This window comes from Lissotriton vulgaris, chromosome 7 (genome assembly GCF_964263255.1).
Source record: "Lissotriton vulgaris chromosome 7, aLisVul1.2, whole genome shotgun sequence".
Classification (NCBI taxonomy): domain Eukaryota; kingdom Metazoa; phylum Chordata; class Amphibia; order Caudata; family Salamandridae; genus Lissotriton; species Lissotriton vulgaris.
In genome coordinates, this window is record NC_141695.1 from 805,197,373 (window position 1) to 805,217,580 (window position 20,208).

The 20,208-nt window shown below is 48.8% G+C and overlaps 1 protein-coding gene across 2 annotated transcripts in view; it reads left to right on the plus strand.

Annotated features, from left to right (window-relative positions):
- CANT1 (calcium activated nucleotidase 1) overlaps positions 1-8,041 on the plus strand; it is a 160,215-nt gene extending 152,174 nt beyond the window's left edge. Inside the window, exon 4 of one of the 2 annotated variants that reach the window (XM_086931070.1) lies at positions 5,043-8,041. In XM_086931070.1, coding sequence (XP_086787196.1) covers positions 5,043-5,413 — 371 coding nt within the window. In that variant the 3' untranslated portion in view covers positions 5,414-8,041. The remainder of the gene's footprint in view (positions 1-5,042) is intronic. The other variant, XM_086931071.1, reaches the window with a different exon arrangement.
- Positions 8,042-20,208: the final 12,167 nt, after the last annotated feature.

Sequence of the window (20,208 nt, forward strand, 5' to 3'; positions counted from 1 at the left end):
TAGAAACCTCCCCAACAGCGGTTCCTGCGCTGGGAAGGAGAGCACATAGGAGGTTTGCCAGGCGCCATCGGCCACGCCGAGTAGAGGGACACGCCCCCCTCGAGGCCACGCCCCCTCTCGCCCTACAATAATGTGTATGCACAGGAAGCGCAGCGGACGAGCGCAGCGGGCGCGACGAATGCTCGCCGAAGACGCGCATAAGACAAGCTCGTCTGCGCTCGTCCGCGCCGAGACCGGGCCCAGGGCCATATCCCCTGGACAAACTGACCTCGATAAAGGGCTACGGAAATACTCAAGCCAGGAACTAAAAAGTTGGAGACCTACCTTCACATGCTCCAAGATAGAGCCACATAAAGAAGGTAAGAAATGTCCGTCATGTCCCCTCACATTCGACTTTCTTCCCGCCAAAAATATGGACAATACCGGGATACCAAAATATAGAAACCATATTTTGAAAATCGGTCTGATCAACACAAGATCAATGGTCAAACATAATATGCAAACGTCCGAATTAATAGATGGACAAAAAATTGATATATTATTCGTCACCGAAACATGGGCAGACGAGGCATCAGATGCCGACCTAGCCTTAGCTATTCCGATTGGATACTCTTTTTCTAGAGTCGATAGAAAAATAAAACGAGGAGGAGGTTTAGCGATTATAGCAAAAGATGATTTTAAGATTAAAATCTCAGAGAAGGGCAACACCTGAGACTGCGAAATATTAACCTTCCAAATAAAGATCACAAATAACTACACTTTTAATGGAATACTAATATACAGACCACCTAGTGCAAAAAAAACCCTAATCGACCTGCTAAGCCCTTTTCTTGAATCTAGTGTGACATGTCCTGATTACACTATCCTAGGTGATTTTAATCTACACCTAGAGAAAAAATCAGACCCCAAGATAGCGGCATTTATTGATGCATTGGCAAACTTCGACCTGAAACTGAAAGTCAATTCAGAAACTCATAATGCTGGACATACACTAGACGGTATTTTTCCATCTTGCCAGAACCTAAATAAAATAGATTCCCTCCCTATTCCATGGACAGATCACAAACTAGTAACATTTATGCTGGAAGTTAAAAAGGACACTGGAAGACCAGTGGAAATTATTAAGCAAGTAACCTATCAGGACTGGTCTAAAATTGACAATCAGGCGTTCAAGGAAAAACTCCAAATATCCTATCCCACGTTTGACGATAATAGTAACATCGCCTGTAAACAATTTAATGAGTGGATAGACAAGGCAGTCAATTCGACTGTCCCTCAAAAAAAGGCAACCTTGAAAAGAAAAACCCCATCACAACCATGGTTCTCAGAAGCTCTAAAAACACAAAAACAAACGTGTAGAAGAGCAGAGAAAAAATGGAGAACCAACTACGACGCCCACCTCAGACAAGAATATAAAGTCACCTTAAACAATTATAAAAAACTAATAATAGAAGAAAAAAGTAGATACTTCACCAATAAGATTAACGAGTCAAAAAACTCCAGCAAAACTCTTTTTGACACTGTCAAAAAACTTTCAAAGTTCGAAAACAATAACCCAGAAGCATTGTCATCAAAATTTTGCAATATACTAGGGGACTTCTTCGTTAATAAAGTCTCATCAGTATATAACTCCTTCAAAAATCAGAACAACGAAACCATGGAAAAGGACATATCCACTCAATAAATTCAGAAACCCAACAAGACCAAACATCAGCCTTTAGATTTATACCCCCAACAGTTGAGCAAATCCAGAAAGAAATCCTCACTACTAACTCAGGTAGCCCAACGGACCCCTGTCCACCCCGAATTATGCAGGTTTGTTCCATTGAACTAAGCCTAGTCTTGGAAAAATTATTTTCCACAATTATCAACACCAACATCTTCCCAGATGACTGGAAAATGATATCCATTAGGCCACTGTTAAAGAAACCCAACCTAGACAGTGAAAATCCCAACAACTATAGACCCATAGCCAGGATCCCTTTTGCTGCTAAAATTCTGGAGACGCTGCTAAATAAACAACTATCTCAACATCTGATGGACGGAGACTGGCGGGACCATTCTCAATTTGGTTTCCGGGCAGAACACGGGACGGAGACAGCCCTGATCACTGCAGTGGAGGAACTCAGGACAAAAATGGATAATGGATCGAAGGCCGCGCTGATATTACTCGACTTATCAGCGGCCTTCGATACGGTCAGCCACGAAATTCTCATAACACGGCTAAAAACAGCAAACATACATGAGTCAACCTGCGCTCTTATAGCCTCTTACCTAGAGAACAGAACCTTCTCAGTTGAATCAGGAGAAGCAAAATCTAATCTGTTCAGCCTACCATGTGGAGTCCCGCAGGGCTCATCAATGAGCCCCACGCTTTTTAATTTATATGTAGCCCCTCTTGCTCAAATAATAAGGAACAACGGCTTCACCCCTATATCTTACGCCGACGACACCCAAATTGTGGTGTCAATAAGTAAGGAGGTACAAGACACAGCAGAAAAATTCCAATGCTGTATGACAAAAATTAGCCAATGGATGAAAATGAACTGCTTGAAATTTAACGGCGATAAGAGTGAAGTCTTGATACTAGGAGGAGACACAAACATATGGTCCCCTCTATGGTGGCCCGCAGATATGGGAAGATGCCCAGTGTCGTCGGAAAAGGTGAAAAACCTAGGGATAATGTTAGACACCTACCTTTCTTTTGACGCTCAAGCAAGCAAACTAGCTTCATCACTCTGGTACATCTTGAAAATGATTAAAAAGATTTTACCTTACATACCGTATGACTCACGCAAAACAGTGGTGACGGCACTGGCCTTGTCCAGACTGGACTACGGAAACGGCCTATATGCCGGAGCAAGGAAGAAAATTCTCCTTAAGTTACAACGCCTTCAGAACGCAGCAGCGAGGCTGATACTGGAAATACCAAAGTATGAAAAAGTAAGCCATAAACTAAAAAGTTTGCACTGGCTCCCAATTGCAAGCAGGATAAAATTTAAGTCCCTATGCTTGGCATACAAAGCAATAAATGGAACTGGATCAAAATTTCTAAAAACACATCTGCAATTATATGAGCCAAATAGACTTTTGAGATCCGGTCAAATGAAACTCATAAAGGTACCCAGATTCAGAAGAACTAACTGGGGAGGTAGAAGCTTCCTGGTACAGACGGCAAACACATGGAACCAACTACCACTAGACTTAAAAACCAGTCCATCCCTGAAATCCTTCAGAAAGGGAGTCAAAACATGGCTTTTCGCTAAACAGCTCTAATTATACATCTTGAATGAGTCAGTGGGAATTCTCAGCGCCAAGACGCCTTCGGGCATTCGCGCGCTATACAAATTCAAAAATCAAATCAAATCAAAAATGTGCTGTTCCTTGAGGAAGTAGCACTGGCTAGTGAGAAGAGGTTACAAACTAGTCAGGAGACAGGCCCAGTAAAGGAGAGGTTGTGAGCCTGGTAAAGGTATGGCTTACCTCAGTTTGGATGAGAACATAGTCTATTGTTTAGTCAGGAGGTATCGTCTTGTCTGGTTGAAGCACCAGTGATAAGATGTGGTTTAATGAGGAGAAGAATGAGGCATGATTAAGCAATTGATGATTCACTTTCTTGTGGTGAGGTAGTACCCAGTGTAGAAATGAAGTAGGATGGTCTGGTTAGGAAGCGTTGTCATCTATTGAGGCAGTGTGGCCTAGTGAGAAGAAGGTGCAGCCTAGTGACCATGCAGGCAAGAGAAGTTAGTGCCTGGCAGTTAAGAAACCCTTGTAGGAGTGAAGGGTGACCTAGTGTGATCAAGGCTTTGCACTAGTGTGGAGGACCATACAACTACTACATAAGAGGCAACGAGTAGTCAGGAAGCACAGTAAAGTGGCCTTGATGTACCACAGATGAGAGCCAAGGACTAAGAAGAGAAGGCATGAATTATTGAGACTAGGCGCTGTATATCAAGGAGAGGGTGGTTGGTGTGGATAAGGTCTGAGGAAGCTTATCTTGTTTTGTATGATGCTTGTCTTGATTAGGAGGGGTTCAATTTACTATATTTGATGTGTGTGCTGATATGCAGGAGGTTTGTCCTGGTACAGAGTAGATACTGTTAGGTAGGGAACAGTTGTCTGCCTGGAGAGGAGGACAAACGTTAATACCCATGGTCAAAGCCATATTGCCCACCCTATTTCCAATGCCTCCCCCGGACATTATGGTTGAGAGCCGGATCCTTGCCCAAGGTAATTTCTGATTTCTGAGATAACATCTAGTAAGGAGTCACCAGATCCCCATCTTATCCTTAATGCCCCTCCTTGCATGAAGCTCTTTTTTGCAGGGTTGGTTTCTCCCTCCTAATGCTCCTGTTCGTTGGCACTAGAGCCCCAGTCCTGACACCCTTGGCCAGAAATGAATTTCCAGATGTGACTCCTCTCCTTGGTCAAATCTGGAAACCATGTTCTAACACCACCTGCTGGCCAGTTCCTGGTCAGTGTTATTTCCTGTGTCTTTATACCTCTGCCTGACACTTATTGGGTACAGACCTCCCTTGACCGAGCTGGTTCCATCCCTGTCCTGTCTAATGAACGCGAATCGCCGTCCTTCTACTGTTCAGAGGTTGATTTCTCTGCTTGCTCGAAGTTGAATCACGATGTAGCCTTACCACTTAATACTACTTTAAGCTAGATTCCTTTTACTAAAATCTCTTCCTGACCAGAAAGGATCCCATGATCTGATACACTCCTCTCGCCAGGAGGTACATCCCAAGTTCTGATGGCTCTGTCTTCTCTCAAGTAGATTCCAGGCCTAACTCCCCCTGGTTGGAGTCGAATCACCTTTTCATTACACTAAATCTGGTCCAACATAAATTATAAGTACCAAAACTTTCCTCTGCTTATAGCAGAATCTCAAGTCTTGATTTCTTCTGCTAATTCTTGCTGTAATGCCAGTTCTAATGTATCTCGCTGGTCAAAGTTGCCTCTTTACTATGGATAGCCCCTGATCAGACCTGGAACTACAGTCCTGACTCTCGCCTTTTTTTTATCTTCCTGTCCAGGTTATCTGATCCATGAGTCTGCAGCCTGGAGTGACACGTTGCAGCGCTGGTTTTTCCTGCCACGGCGTGCCAGCCAAGAACGCTACAGTGAGAAGGAGGATGAGCTCCGTGGCTCCAACATCATGCTGCGTGCCACCCAGGACTTTAAGGACATAAGTGTCAGTCATATCGGCAAAGTTGTGCCCAGCCATGGCTTCTCCTCCTTTAAGTTTATCCCTGACACAGATGACCAAATAATTGTGGCACTTAAGTCAGAGGAGGATGCTGGGAAAGTGGCCACCTACATCATGGCCTTCACCCTGGATGGGCGCTTCTTGCTCCCTGAGACTAAGATTGGTGACGTCAAATATGAAGGCATCGAATTTATTTAACAAAACCTTCTATTTTTTAGCTCACATCAATGTACTATGAGCCTGTTATCGCATGGGTCAGTCTGCTTCTGGGTTCTTGTTTTTAAGTGGACACTAATGAATGTAATGCTCTGAGACACGTTTCTGTAATGATAGACTCTCCGGGTAGCAGGGGTGGAGAGAGTGATGGCCCATGTCAACTTCAGGTGTGACTTTATAGGATGAAGGAAGTGGCCATATTCGGTTTACAGGTGTGCACGTGCTACCAAATGACTCTTTAGTAGCCCACCTGGCACTCAGTCTCCTATCTCTTCTATACAACCTGTCAATCAAAATGTCTTTGTAGTGCATTGCTGCCAATTAACGTATTTTGAGCAGTGCTCTTGTCGCCACCACTCCATTGCACCAGTGTAGTAACTGAAAATAGGCACTTGGTGTTTTCGTGACAATTGTGCTAGCTCTGCGTTCTGTCACGACTTGAAAGACTCTTACACGTGATCTCAGCGCCTTCCCTGTCCACTGCAGCACCCCATGGGTTTTGTATTAATTTACGTTTTGCACATGACTCAGCCACATCGTTATCATCCGTTGCTGATGTGCAGGAATATTCTTACAAAGCAAGGAGTTCAGAGCCTGAAATAAAATGTATCCCAAAAAAGGGCGTTATTACATGGCATTGCTCACAATTCTCGACGCTGTTATGTGTCCTTACTATTCCTTTGAGTAAAAATGATATGACCGAGCATGGGACAGTGGGGATCTAGGCAGATGCCATGAAATTATCACTGGGTGTAGTTCGCAGATTTTCGCTACGTGGAACTCCGTAAAGTTACAAAAAACTCTTCAGAGTTCCGCAAGTGGCGAAGAGCAGTCCGAACTGCCGTTAGCACTGGTCTTCCAGCGGCTCGCGAACTTACGGTTCGCGAGCGGATGGAAAAAGTCTGCTGCAATATGCGGAGCATAGTTTTCTGCACTCTGCAAGCTCCGCGTAGTGCAGAAAACTCTACAAACTCTGCGAACGGAGAGGAGTTCACTGCCTAGGCCTAGAAATGATCCACACATATTGCATATTGTGAATACAAAGCATTAGGAATCTACCTGTTTTTGTAGATATCATTTTTATGCCTGGAGAAATAAGCTCTTTGTGTTTCAAAAATGTCAGGCATGTTAGCTTCTTTCACATTTTTTAAGGTTTCACAAAACTATTGAAAGTTATGTTTTCTGTTTGGAACTGAAGAGTCTTCCCTTTTAAAGAATCTAAATTGAATTGATTAGTCATTTAATGCAAAGCTCGACTACTCACTGCTGTTACAATCCCACAGAGAGGATCTTCTCGGAATGAAAGTGATAAGAGACATTATTTAAGTTATGTTCTCACTCGTTCCATCTTGTTGGATCCCCCGTGGTTCTTGGTTGTCGCCTCATATACGAAGTGATAGGTGACCTTAGTTTGAAGCTCAGTTAGCTCTCAACTTTTATCCATGTGCAGCTGCATATTGGTAGGAACACTCCTCTTAAAGGTGCTCTCAGTGTTTATTAAAGGTAGGTTCGAACAGGATTAAATATAATTTCACGTTAGACCTTTGTAACCATTGTGGTGCATAGGTTAATTCCTGGCTGACTTTTTTGACTAGGTAGGTTTTGGTTGTAAGCCTGGGCAACATTTACATACTCCCGAATTTTGGGTTATTCCACATTAGCATTTTTTTTCTTCAAAATTTCACACTAGGCCATTTTTGCATAATTTGTGTCTGAAGTAATTTGGCGTCCTGGAGAAGGCCTTGTAGAGAGGTGTATTCTGTTACAAAAAGCCCCTTGCCGGATTCATGTGTAACATTTTTGTGTGAGGTATGTCCTAGCATAAGTCACACAAGATGATGGCATAGAACAGTTGAAATGCTGATCTCTGAAATTAGAAGTGTGTAGACTACATTTTTCACAAATTAGAACTCCATACCTGGTACCATAACAAACATGGTGCCTTCCACCTCTTAAATGAGTGGAACCATGTTCTCCTTCAGTGTAAATTCACAAAGCCTCCAGAGTCCCCAAGTTAATGACTCTCTCGGCCCAGTGCCTTTTTGAATGTTAGCGGATCTGGTTAATTTTCAATGTTGCAATGCATGGATACAGAGTTTCTTTTTTCTTTTTAACCTTTAATTTTTTTCTTTTTTACAATAGTTAAAGATAACAGTGGCCTGGATATCAGACACAGAATGCAGGAAGTAGACAAGGAGGGCAACTTCGCAGGTCATGATAAACAAACATGTCAATGACACAGGCACACCATTCGATGACAGACATTTGCCCGTTCCCCACCCAGGAGTAACAACCCAAGGCGAGCCATCACTCGGGGCCTTCACAATCCTCACTACTCAGTACAGCCTCGGGGAATATGAGCCTATCTCCTAGCTCACGCCACACAGTGATATCCTCCTTTGCTTTTTCATCCCTCCTGGCCTCTTCTGCTAATAACCATTCAGCAACATCCCTGTGCCAGTGGGCTATCTCAGGAGCCCGCTGTCCCATCCAGGTGATTAACACCATGCGCTTGGCAAGAACCTGCATCAGTTATATGAATTCATCGGCCACCTTACGACCTTTAGGCTTTCAAACGTCTACCAATAAACAGCATTGTGGAGTTACCAACACCTGTATTGAAGTTATCGTTGTAAGTTCACTCTCCACCCAGTCCCAGAAGTGGTAGACTGCACTACAGCCCCAGGCCAAGTGAAGAAAATCGTCCCGCTAGATCCACATCTGGGGCAATTGTCAGTATGGGCCTGTGATATCTGATGGAGAATTACAGGGGTCAGGTAAGTGCGCTGCAGGAAATTATAATGACCCCGTTTAAAGCAGGCATTGCTCAATACTGTCTAATTAGCAAGCGCGTGCCCAGTCCACATCCCCCAAGGACGCACCAAGGTACCCCTCCCACGCAACCTGCGCCTGCGTCCAGCCTCCCACAGCATCTATTCTTATGGCTTTGTACAACAATTATATCTTGTGCCTGCCCAACCCGCAGTTCAACAGGACTCCCAAAGTGGCTGATGCCCCCGGCGCCGCGTAGAAAGGGGTTCATGTCCAATTGGCCATTTCCGCCAGGCCAGCGTGATGAAAGAAGTGTCCCTGTCCCAGTGCAAACTCTGTTTGGGCAACTTCCAAGCAAATAAAGTGCTCATTAGGCTGCAAGTCCCCAAGCTGTTCACAACCTGCATCCCTCCAGGTCTAGAACATGTTCTCTTCCATTTGTCAGACCAATGCCAGTATGCACACTGGTCAGTTTTCGGTGGTTGGGGGCACGTCTAATCACCACAGTAACCAGCCTTTGCCAAATTTGTGCCATCTGCCGCACCACAATGGGACATCCTCCGAGACCCCCGCCCCTTCCATTAATTTTGCCGGTAGTTGCCCTACGTCGACCATCCCTGCCAAGAAGCGTTTCTCTCAGTTGTCCCCAGTATCCAGCCATTGCACAGCATGCTTCATCTGAGTAGCATAATAATACAGGGCTAGTTGCAGCACTTCTGGGCCACTAGCCTTTTAGCACTGTGTTGGGGTGGACAAGGCCACTCTGCTACGTTGACCGGCACAGAGAAGAGAAACAAGGATCAAATCCAGGTCTTTAAATAACCTAGGGGCAGAAAGCAAAGGGAGTTCTGAATGATATATAAGCAGCATGGCCGGAGTACGATCTTGGAGATGGCCATCCGGCCCATCAGCGACAGCAGGAGCGTGTTCCAACAGGTGACTGTGGCTCTCCGCGAGTCCAATACCCTACCCATGTTAAGACGTTGTTGCTGTACCCTGGGGCGCACAACTATTACCCCTAAGTACCTGAATTTCACTACCTCCTAGCACAAGCCTACATCCGGCAGGGATTCCACAGGAGTCCCAACTAATGCCACCAGGGGGACCAGCAGGGACTTCCCATGATTAATCTGCAGCCCCGAATCCGTCCAAAATTTGCACCAGTTTACAAAGGGATTCCAAAGGGGAGGCAAGGTAAAACATTGCATCATCTCCATATAAGGAAATAATATAACTGTGTCACCCAGTTGTATTCTTCAGTCTTGCAGTTCCCGCGGGGCCCACACTGCCAGAGGCTTCTTTGGAAGTGTGAAAAGAAGGAATGTACGTTGTTACAACGCATGCTTTTACCACTCATGCCTTTACAACGCAGGTTTTTCAACGCAAGTCGTTACAACGACTTGCGTTGGGGGGTGCTGGATAGTAAATAGTTTAATTTACTATTCCAACTCCAGTCCCCGTGGATAGTAGGGAAGGTGTCGGATAGTAAATTAAACTATTACCTATCCTAGAGCGCCCCCCAGCGCAATTCGTTGTAATGACTTGCGTTGAAAAACCTGCGTTGTAAAGGTACTGCGTGGTAAAAGTTGCGTCGTAAAGGATGTTTCCCGAAAAGAAGCAGGGACACACCCATTGTCATGTCCCCCGACCCAAAGCCCAACTGTCTTGAGCGGCATTGCCCCACACGCACTGGGCTTGGTGTAAAGAAGACAGCCCCAGCGTGAAATTGAGACCCAAACCCCATGCTCTTCATTACCTCAAGCAGATAACCACAGTCAATAGTTTTCTCTAGGTCAATGGAGACCAGATCCTTCTCCCCTCATCCCGCTCAACCTTGTGCATGACATGTGGCAAATGTGGACCAAGTTGGTCATAAGAGGGTTCAAGCGGCCTGCCAATAGCTTGGAAAGGACCTTCACGTCAGAGTTTATCATGGTGAGTGGCTTAAACACTGAGGGATCCGTCTTATCCCTGCCTAGCTTAAGCTACATGCATATGTCCCCCTTTCTCATAGCGGGCGGGAGCACCCCTCTCTCTTACGCCTCAAGGAAAACCTCAAGTTGGCCCTGTGTGACCATGTCAGAGAACTACTAGAAGAATTCCACCGGGAATCCATCCCCACCCGTAGCCTTGGCCTGTAGCAATGCTCTCAGGGCTGCACACAACTCCTCCAGTTCAATAGCAGAGTCTAGGCTCTATGTCCCTGAGTCTAAGGAGATCTAGTCCACCCAGGAAACATCCATACCCGTCTGGAGTGATCCAATGGTCTTCTCTGTATGCCTGCTTTAGATGGCACTGAAATGCAAACACAATGCCCACCCTGCTCATTGCACTGACGCCGTTAGGGGCCACCAGACATATTGTTGGAAATGGGGCGGTCTCTCTGCACAGGATCCAAGCCAGCAGCCTGCCCGGCCTGTCTCCCTCCCAGTGCAGCCGCTGCCTGTATTGTTTCAAAGTGTACTTATCTAGGTGGTCCCAGATATCAGCTATGCGCCTTTGCAGCTCCAGTTCATCCCTGCAGGAGTCCAGGTCCTTCAGATTCTGTGCCTGCATCACAGGTCCATCTCCCCTTTTCAAAGGTTGCCTGGAGCTGTCGTTGTATCCCACAAGTCAGCCCCACACAGGTTTTGTGTAGCACAGGCATAAGAGCTTCCAGCTCCTTGGCCTTTTGAGCTATGCTGCCCCAGTTGGTGTCAAAGTAGTCCTTTGTAGCCTGTGACATAGTTTCCCTCCATACCGGGTCCAAGAGCACCTTCGCCAGCAATCTCCATACAACCTCTTTCTGTGCCGAATTTCTCCATACCAGTGTACAAGATACCACAGAGTGACCCGAGAGGAACTGAGCGAAGTGTGTCACCCCCATTCTGTCATCATGAAGATTCTAATCTGCTATATGTGTTGGGAGTCAGGGAGTGACATGTATATGCCTGCTGCATGTGGTGGTGGGTGCGCGTGCCAAACATCTACCAGATCCAAATAGTCAATGACCCAGAAGTGTTGCAGTCATGTGAGGTTTAGTGCCATCCTTAGTGGGGAGGGGGAATATTCTATCCAGAACCCCATCCAGCATGCACTTAGTCTTCCAGCCAGAAGATGGGGGTATCCATCTCCTGAGCCAGCAAATCCTGCATTGCTGGATAAAAAGTGGGTTTGTCTACAATCGGCGTGTATGTATTCAACACAGCTAACTGTTTTCTGTCCAGGGTGGAATACAGCAGCACATACCTGCCCTCTACATCTGCCTCAACATAAGTTAAGGAGAACGGCGTGCCTGGGACTGCCAAATTAGTGTCCCCCTGGAGTATTTTGAGTGTGAGGAGTAAAATATCTGACCCCCTCCATTTTCTGGCAAGGCTTTCGAGGCCCGGCATCATCCACATGGGTCTCCTGCAGATAGGCTATGCTAATCCAATGGCATTTCAGAAAGGTGAGAACCCTATACCTTTTTGTCTTGGAACGTAAGCCTCTGACATTCTAAGTCAGCAGCCTAAATTCACCCCCACCAATGTCAAAGCATGAGGTTTCGTGGACCCCTCCCCCGTGTTCAAATACAGCTGCTGCAGAATCATGAACTAACACAAACACCTCAACAACAGACAACAAAGAGCAAAAAGATGTCTACCAATGCCCACTCACTGAATGTACCAGGACCTGCACAGCATCTCAACCCGTCCAATAGGGACATGTCAACACAACCTGCCCACCGGCCAATTGCACAGCAACACTTATGTTGCCCAGACCCCAACTGGGGGATCCAGTCCTTGCCTTCCAAGCCTCAAACCAGCGCCCAACATTCACTAGCTTAGTGCAAGCACCAGCTCAATGATCCATTCGGGCCAGCAAGCAAGACACAGCCCAACATATCTCCAGCATTGTACATCTCTATGCTATCAACCACACATGGACAGCAACAACATACAACAGCGGTAGTCAACCAGTGTGTGGGGGCACAGCATGTACAACATTCTACTTTAATATTTCAGCTCCCCATTCCAAATGCAACAAGTGTGTCTGTTACAAAGTCCAACTCAGGGTCCTGGACATCTGTCCACACTGCAGTCTCAGGGGGGTGGGGGGTCCTACCAACGTGGAATACCACTGGGCCCTCCTCAATGTGCATCTGCATGGTGCCATCATCCTGTATAGTTATTTGCTGAGTGTCCGAGGGGCCAGAACCCCGGTGAGACACTCTGTAGCAGCTACGCTGAGGGGCCCACGGAGAACTTTGAGGCCCCCCGCTGAGCCCCACTGGGGCAGAGAACTGCGGTTCCATCCAAAGCTCCAGCCACTCCCAAAGTTCAGCTACTCCCCAAAATCCTCCGGATGGTCAAAAAAATGTGCTTTCCCCCTGCAAGATAACCTTCAGTTTGTTTTGAGGGGTACAGGGTCATGCACTTCAATTGTAGCACATGGAGCTTTTTTTCACACTCAGAAAGGATTTGCATTGCTCCTGTACCTTCCTGGTATAGTCACCCTATATTGCTATTTTACAGCTTTCGAAGAGAGGCACTGCATGTTCACTGGAGTCCCTGAGGATGCAGTCCCTATTGCCGTAATGAAGGATCTTTGTGATGATCGCCCTCTGCAGGGCCCAAGGCTGGGGGTGAAGGGGCACCAAAGCCCTGTGCGCCCATTCCACTATGTAGAAGTCTGACAGTCCATGGGGCAGGAGCACTATCCGGAGTGCCATCCAGACCCCAACCTCAAGGAAGGCCTTGGCCAAGGTATTTTCCGCCCGTTCCGGGAACCCCAGCATGCGAATGTTGTTGCATCGGGCGTGACCCTTGGCGTTCTCCACCTAGCATTCAAGCTCGCTAGGGATTGTTGACATTTTGTCCATTTGGCGTTTTAGGGCTGTGACCACTCCCTGTAACCCCTCTATGTTGACCTCGGCCGCTATGACTTTATCTGCTATTTTCCTTAGGTCCTCACGGAGGAGATTGACATCTATGGAGACAGTCTCTATTTAGTGCTCTAGTGCAGTGCGAGAGCCATGTATGACCACCAATAGCTCGGCTCCTGGTCTCTTTCTGAGGACACCTCCTGATTGTCCGACCCCCCTGGCATGTGGTCCTCTACGGCTGTTGGCGCAACGTGGTGTACTGCGTGATAGTGTTCACTGGGATGGAGCGCGACAATCAGTCCTTACCCATGGTCACAAACAGGAGCTCTGACGTACATCAGCACGGGCAGGCGTAGATTAGACCTCAACGAACCAGGCCTGCGCCACACAGGCTCTCTGACTTGCATCAGTTAGATGAGGTACTCCACCTGGGAGGCTTTCCCAAAGGGCAGGTCAAGGCAGTCTCCACCCCCCCTCCCCAGGCTAAATTCCAACCCCCTTGTGTGCCGCTGCTCCTGGCACCCAGCAAAGGTGGCTACAAGTTCCCTCCTGCCGGCCACCTTTGCAGCGTGCTGGAGTTGTTACCTCCAAGAACGTTCAATGCCTCTGGCCCGAGCTATCAGACACCGCCATCAGCCCCCCCCCCCCCCCCCCACCCCCCCCCCCTTCGGGGCAATGCAGTTCAAGGCCCAGGCGCCTCCCAGGTACCTCACGGTAATGACTGCAGTGCAGTCCCCCATGTGGTGTAGCAGCTTCTTAACTCTATAAGCATCAGATGCTCACGGGTGCCCCCGCCCTCTGATGGAGACCACTATTTCATGGGTGCGTCCCAGGGGCTGATCATGTCTAGACCCCACAGGGGTCCCTAGCGGATGCAAAAGTGTAGACTGGACAAACTGTCACCAGTAGTCCCCGGTAACCAGAAGGAGCAATATGGGGCAGAGACCGTGGAAACGCTCACCACCTATGCAGATCATAGGGCCTTGAGTTTATTCTGTTCACCGCAGCGCCGCAGGGGAGAGCATGAGTCATTTTGTGGCCACGACCCCAGGCCAGGTGGTGGTGGTGCATGTAGCTGGATCACTGCAGCAGCTGCTCTCTTCTATGCGAGGGCACCTACACTACTCATACCCTAAGAACTCAGGGGCCAGTCTTTGGCCTGTCGGGGTCTCCGTGCACCCAGTTTTATTTTTTAATTTTTTAATTTTGACAGTTTTGTATAGCGCGATTAAGACCCTTGCGGGTATCAAGGCACAAAAAGCTGATATGGTAAATACATAAGAATATAGTGACTTAAGCAAATACAATCCTGGTAAAAGTTAGCGACTAACACATAGCAACAAGTATACATCTCAAAAAGTTCCAGGTGAATCTCGCTAAGAAGATCCCTTTCACTTCTTTTTTGAAGAAAGCAGCGGACGGAATCAGTCTAGTTTCAGCGGGTAAGGTGTTCCAAATCCTGTGGGCCATTCCTGAGAAGGTACAATTGTAGGTTTTTTTCTTGGAGAAACGTTGTGGTTTAAGAAGAAGGTTCCCTGAACTCCTGGTTGTTCTGCTACCACCCGATAGTCCTAGTTTCTCTGCTAGGTATCTTGGTGTTTTTTGATGCAATGCTCTATGAGTCATACATGCGATTTTCAGGTGGATTTTGGCCTAAAAAGGTAACCGTTGAGGGCACGAAGGTCTGGAGAAATATGTCAATTTCTTCTGGAACCTGTGATGAGTCAAGCGGCTGTAATAAATGAGTCTCCTAGCGGAGCGGTTGAAGATCTGGGAAGGCCGCAGAGAGCGACATTTCCATAGTCCACTCTGGGAATTACTAGCGCTTGGACTGCCTGTTTGAAGTCCTTCGCGGGTATGAATGGTTTCAGTTTCCTCAGGGTGTTCATCTCCAAATTGGCTCCTCTAGTTGCAGTGCTGATGTGCTTTTGCATGTATAGATTGTTGTCCAGAGTTATTCCTAAGGATTTCACAGAATCAATAATGTGGGGTTGACCATCTAGTGCAGTTAGGTGCTGCATCCAATTGCGGATCGTGTCTGTTTGTTTGGGAGAAGCGATGAGGGGGAATTCTGTTTTTAGTGTGTTAAGTTTTAGATGGTTGTTTGCCAGCCAAATCTGTGTTTTTTGTAGCATTGAGTTAAGGCATTTGATGTCTTCAGTAGTGTCAACCTTAATGCAGAGCTGTGTGTCATCAGCGTACATGCGATATTGGATGTTTGAGGAGTTGAGAAGCTCAGTGAGTGATTCCATAAACAAATTGAAGAGTGTAGGAGAGAGGGCGGAGCCCTGGGGAACTCCCAAAGAGACTGGGGTGGGGTTTGATAAGGATTGGTTGATCTTGAACCTCTGCGTTCTGTCTTGAAGGAAGGAAGTGAACCAGTTTAACACTGTTCCAGATAGGCCCATTCTATGTTTTAGGAGTTCTAGTAGTTTGCTGTGTTTGACTGTATCGAAGGCTGAGGATAAGTCAAGTAGCATTAGCAAACGAGCTTTATTTTGGTCCAGTATTTGTAGGGCGTCATCTATGATGTGGGTCAAAGTTGATTCAGTATTATGCCCAGATCGAAAGCCTCATTGGAATTGATCTAGCAGATTGAAGTGGTCGATATGGTTACTGAGCTGTATGTGGATGCATTTTTCGAGCAGTTTCGCCAGGTTCGAAATGTTGGAAATGGGGCAATAGTTGTTCAGGTCTGACGGGTCGGCTGTAACTTTCTTTAGAAGGGGGGTTACCTGGCCAGTTTTGAGGATGTCGGGAATGGTTCCTTGCAAAAGAGAGGCGTTTATAATCCTGGTCCATAGGGGCACTAGCTGTGGCATGAAGATCTTTAGGTGGGTAGCTGGGAGATGTTCTGTGAAATGGTTAGAGGGATTCAGAGCCATGAGCGTATTCAAGATGGCGTCTTCGCTGTAGAGGTTGAAGGTGGCCCAGGAAGCATTGTTCTTGAGGTCGCGCTTTGGTGAACAGTTAGTCAGGGCCAAAGGTGTGGTAAGCGTGGTAATAGATTGTGTGTGGATGTGGGATAATGGGTTGTTACTTAGGTCTGTCTTTAGGTTCTCAGTCTTTGTGGTGAAAAGGGCGGCCAGCTCCTCGCAGTTGGGGAGTGTTTCCGGACTGGCTTGGGGGGAGTAGGATACCCCCTTTGATTGGGTCTTGATTATGTCAAAAAGTTTTTTGGGGCGATTCTTAGCTTGGTCTAATTGTTTACATATGTAGTCAGCTTTTGAGCGTCTAATCTTTCTGTAGTATGAGTTTCTGGTACTCCTTAGTAATTTGAGGTGGGCCACTGATGGATCGGATCTCCATTGTCTTTCAATTACTCTCAGCGATCTTCGGTCTTCATTTAGCCTTCCAAAGTACCAAGGGTTTGAATCCTTAGTGGTGACTCTTTTCAATTGAAGGGGTGCTATGTTGTTGAGTATCATGTTCATAGATTTAAAGTAGTGATTGGTTAACTCCTGTACTTTATCAAGTCCTTCCAGCGGTGGCAAGAGGATGTGGCTAGCGGCTGTGAGTGTGGAAGGATTGATGTTATCTAGGTTTATCCTCCATATTGTTGTTAGCTTAGTTTGGATAGAGAGTAATTTCGCTACTACCTTGATATGGAAAGTAATTATGTGATGGTCGGACCAGTCGCAAGGGAGAATTGATTCAATCTGAATAGATTCATCTTTGGCGATCAAAAGATCAAGTGTTGAGCCCTTATTGTGAGTGGGACTATCGCAAATTTGGGTCAGGTTGCGATCAGACTGGAAAGCTTTGAGGCTATTGACCTCAGGGTCATTTAGATTGTTCCAGTGGAGGTTAAAGTCCCCTAGGAAGATCTGAGTCATCTTTTGACTGACGTTTGTTGCTAAAATATCCATGATGTGCTCAGTGGCGTAACAAAACATGAGGGGGCCCCCCTGCAAACTACATGGAGGGGGCCCCCTCCCATTCTCCGTGCCAGTCTAGAGCTCTCAGGCCAGCGACCCGCCATACTGCAGGGGATGCGGGGCGATTGTTATGCCACTGTTACCAATACAGCCGTTATAAGTAACACTTCTCCTTCTCCTCTCTGCCTTGCACCCTTCTCCCCCGCCGCCTTGCACCCTTCTCTACCCTGCATCCTTCTCCCCTCTGCCTTGCACCCTTTTCCCCTCTGCCTTGCACCCATCTCCCCTTTGCCTTGTACCCTTCTCCCCTTTGCCTTGCACCCTTCTCCTCTCTGCCTTGCACCCTTCTCACCTCTGCCTTGCACCCTTTTCACCTCTGCCTTGCACCCTTCTCCCCCTCCGCCTTGCACCCTTCTCTACCTTGCACCCTTCTCTTCCTTGCACCCTTCTCCCCTCTGCCTTTCACCCTTCTCCCATCTGCCATGCACCCTTCTCCCCCTCCGCCTTGCACCCTTCTCTACCTTGCACCCTTCTCCTCTCTGCCTTGCACCCTTCTCACCTCTGCCTTGCACCCTTCTCACCTCTGCCTTGCACCCTTCTCCCCCTCCGCCTTGCACCCTTCTCTACCTTGCACCCTTCTCTTCTCTTCCTTGCACCCTTCTCCCCTCTGCCTTTCACCCTTCTCCCATCTGCCATGCACCCTTCTCCCCCTCCGCCTTGCACCCTTCTCTGCCTTGCACCCTTCTCCCCTCTGCCTTGCACCCTTCTCCCCTCTGCCTTGCACCCTTCTCCCCTCCGCCTTGCACCCTTCTCCCCTCCGCCTTGAACCCTTCTCCCCTCCGCCTTGCACCCTTCTCCCCTCCGCCTTGCACCCTTCTCCACTCTGCCTTGCACCCTTCTCCCCTCTACCTTGCACCCTTCTCCCCTCTACCTTGCACCCTTCTCCCCCTCCGCCTTGCACCCTTCTCTACCTTCCACCCTTCTCCTCTCTTCCTTGCACCCTTCTCCTCTTTGCCTTGCACCCTTCTCCTCTTTGCCTTGCACCCTTCTCCTCTTTGCCTTGCACCCTTCTCTTCTCTGCCTTGCACACTTCTCCCCTCTGCCTTGCACCCTTCTCCCCTCTGCCTTGCACCCTTCTCCCCTCTACCTTTCACCCTTCTCCCCTCTGCCTCTCACCCATCTCCCCTCTGCCTTTCACCCTTATCCCCTCTGCCTTTCACCCTTATCCCATCTGCCATGCACCCTTCTCCCCCTCTGCCTTGCACCCTTCTCTACCTTGCACCCTTCTCCCCTCCACCTTGCACCCTTCTCCCCTCCGCCTTGCACCCTTCTCCCCTCTGCCTTTCACCCTTCTCCCATCTGCCATGCACCCTTCTCCCCCTCCGCCTTGCACCCTTCTCTACCTTGCACCCTTCTCCTCTCTGCCTTGCACCCTTCTCACCTCTGCCTTGCACCCTTCTCACCTCTGCCTTGCACCCTTCTCCCCCTCCGCCTTGCACCCTTCTCTACCTTGCACCCTTCTCTTCTCTTCCTTGCACCCTTCTCCCCTCTGCCTTTCACCCTTCTCCCATCTGCCATGCACCCTTCTCCCCCTCCGCCTTGCACCCTTCTCTGCCTTGCACCCTTCTCCCCTCTGCCTTGCACCCTTCTCCCCTCTGCCTTGCACCCTTCTCCCCTCCGCCTTGCACCCTTCTCCCCTCCGCCTTGAACCCTTCTCCCCTCCGCCTTGCACCCTTCTCCCCTCCGCCTTGCACCCTTCTCCACTCTGCCTTGCACCCTTCTCCCCTCTACCTTGCACCCTTCTCCCCTCTACCTTGCACCCTTCTCCCCCTCCGCCTTGCACCCTTCTCTACCTTCCACCCTTCTCCTCTCTTCCTTGCACCCTTCTCCTCTTTGCCTTGCACCCTTCTCCTCTTTGCCTTGCACCCTTCTCCTCTTTGCCTTGCACCCTTCTCTTCTCTGCCTTGCACACTTCTCCCCTCTGCCTTGCACCCTTCTCCCCTCTGCCTTGCACCCTTCTCCCCTCTACCTTTCACCCTTCTCCCCTCTGCCTCTCACCCATCTCCCCTCTGCCTTTCACCCTTATCCCCTCTGCCTTTCACCCTTATCCCATCTGCCATGCACCCTTCTCCCCCTCTGCCTTGCACCCTTCTCTACCTTGCACCCTTCTCCCCTCCACCTTGCACCCTTCTCCCCTCCGCCTTGCACCCTTCTCCCCTCCGCCTTGCACCCTTCTCCTATCTGCCTTGCACCCTTCTCCCCTCCGCCTTGCACCCTTCTCCTCTCTACCTTGCACCCTTCTCCCCCTCCGCCTTGCACCCTTCTCTACCTTGCACCCTTCTCCTCTCTTCCTTGCACCCTTCTCCTCTTTGCCTTGCACCCTTCTCCTCTTTGCCTTGCACCCTTCTCTTCTCTGCCTTGCACCCTTCTCCTCTTTGCCTTGCACCCTTCTCCTCTTTGCCTTGCACCCTTCTCCTCTTTGCCTTGCACCCTTCTCCCCTCCGCCTTGCACCCTTCTCCTATCTGCCTTGCACCCTTCTCCCCTCCGCCTTGCACCCTTCTCCCCTCCGCCTTGCACCCTTCTCCTCTCTACCTTGCACCCTTCTCCGCCTTGCACCCTTCTCTACCTTGCACCCTTCTCCTCTCTTCCTTGCACCCTTCTCCTCTTTGCCTTGCACCCTTCTCCTCTGTGCCTTGCACCCTTCTCCTCTGTGCCTTGCACCCTTCTCCTCTTTGCCTTGCACCCTTCTCCTCTCTGCCTTGCACCCTTCTCCTCTCTGCCTTGCACCCTTCTCCTCTCTGCCTTGCACCCTTCTCCCCTCTGCCTTGCACCCTTCTCCCCTCTGCCTTGCACCCTTCTCCCCTCTGCCTTGCACCCTTCTCCCCTCTGCCTTGCACCCTTCTCCTATCTGCCTTGCACCCTTCTCCCCTCCGCCTTGCACCCTTCTCCTCTCTACCTTGCACCCTTCTCCCCCTCCGCCTTGCACCCTTCTCTACCTTGCACCCTTCTCCTCTCTTCCTTGCACCCTTCTTCTCTTTGCCTTGCACCCTTCTCCTCTTTGCCTTGCACCCTTCTCTTCTCTGCCTTGCACCCTTCTCCTCTTTGCCTTGCACCCTTCTCCTCTTTGCCTTGCACCCTTCTCCCCTCCACCTTGCACCCTTCTCCTATCTGCCTTGCACCCTTCTCCCCTCCGCCTTGCACCCTTCTCCCCTCCGCCTTGCACCCTTCTCCTCTCTACCTTGCACCCTTCTCCGCCTTGCACCCTTCTCTACCTTGCACC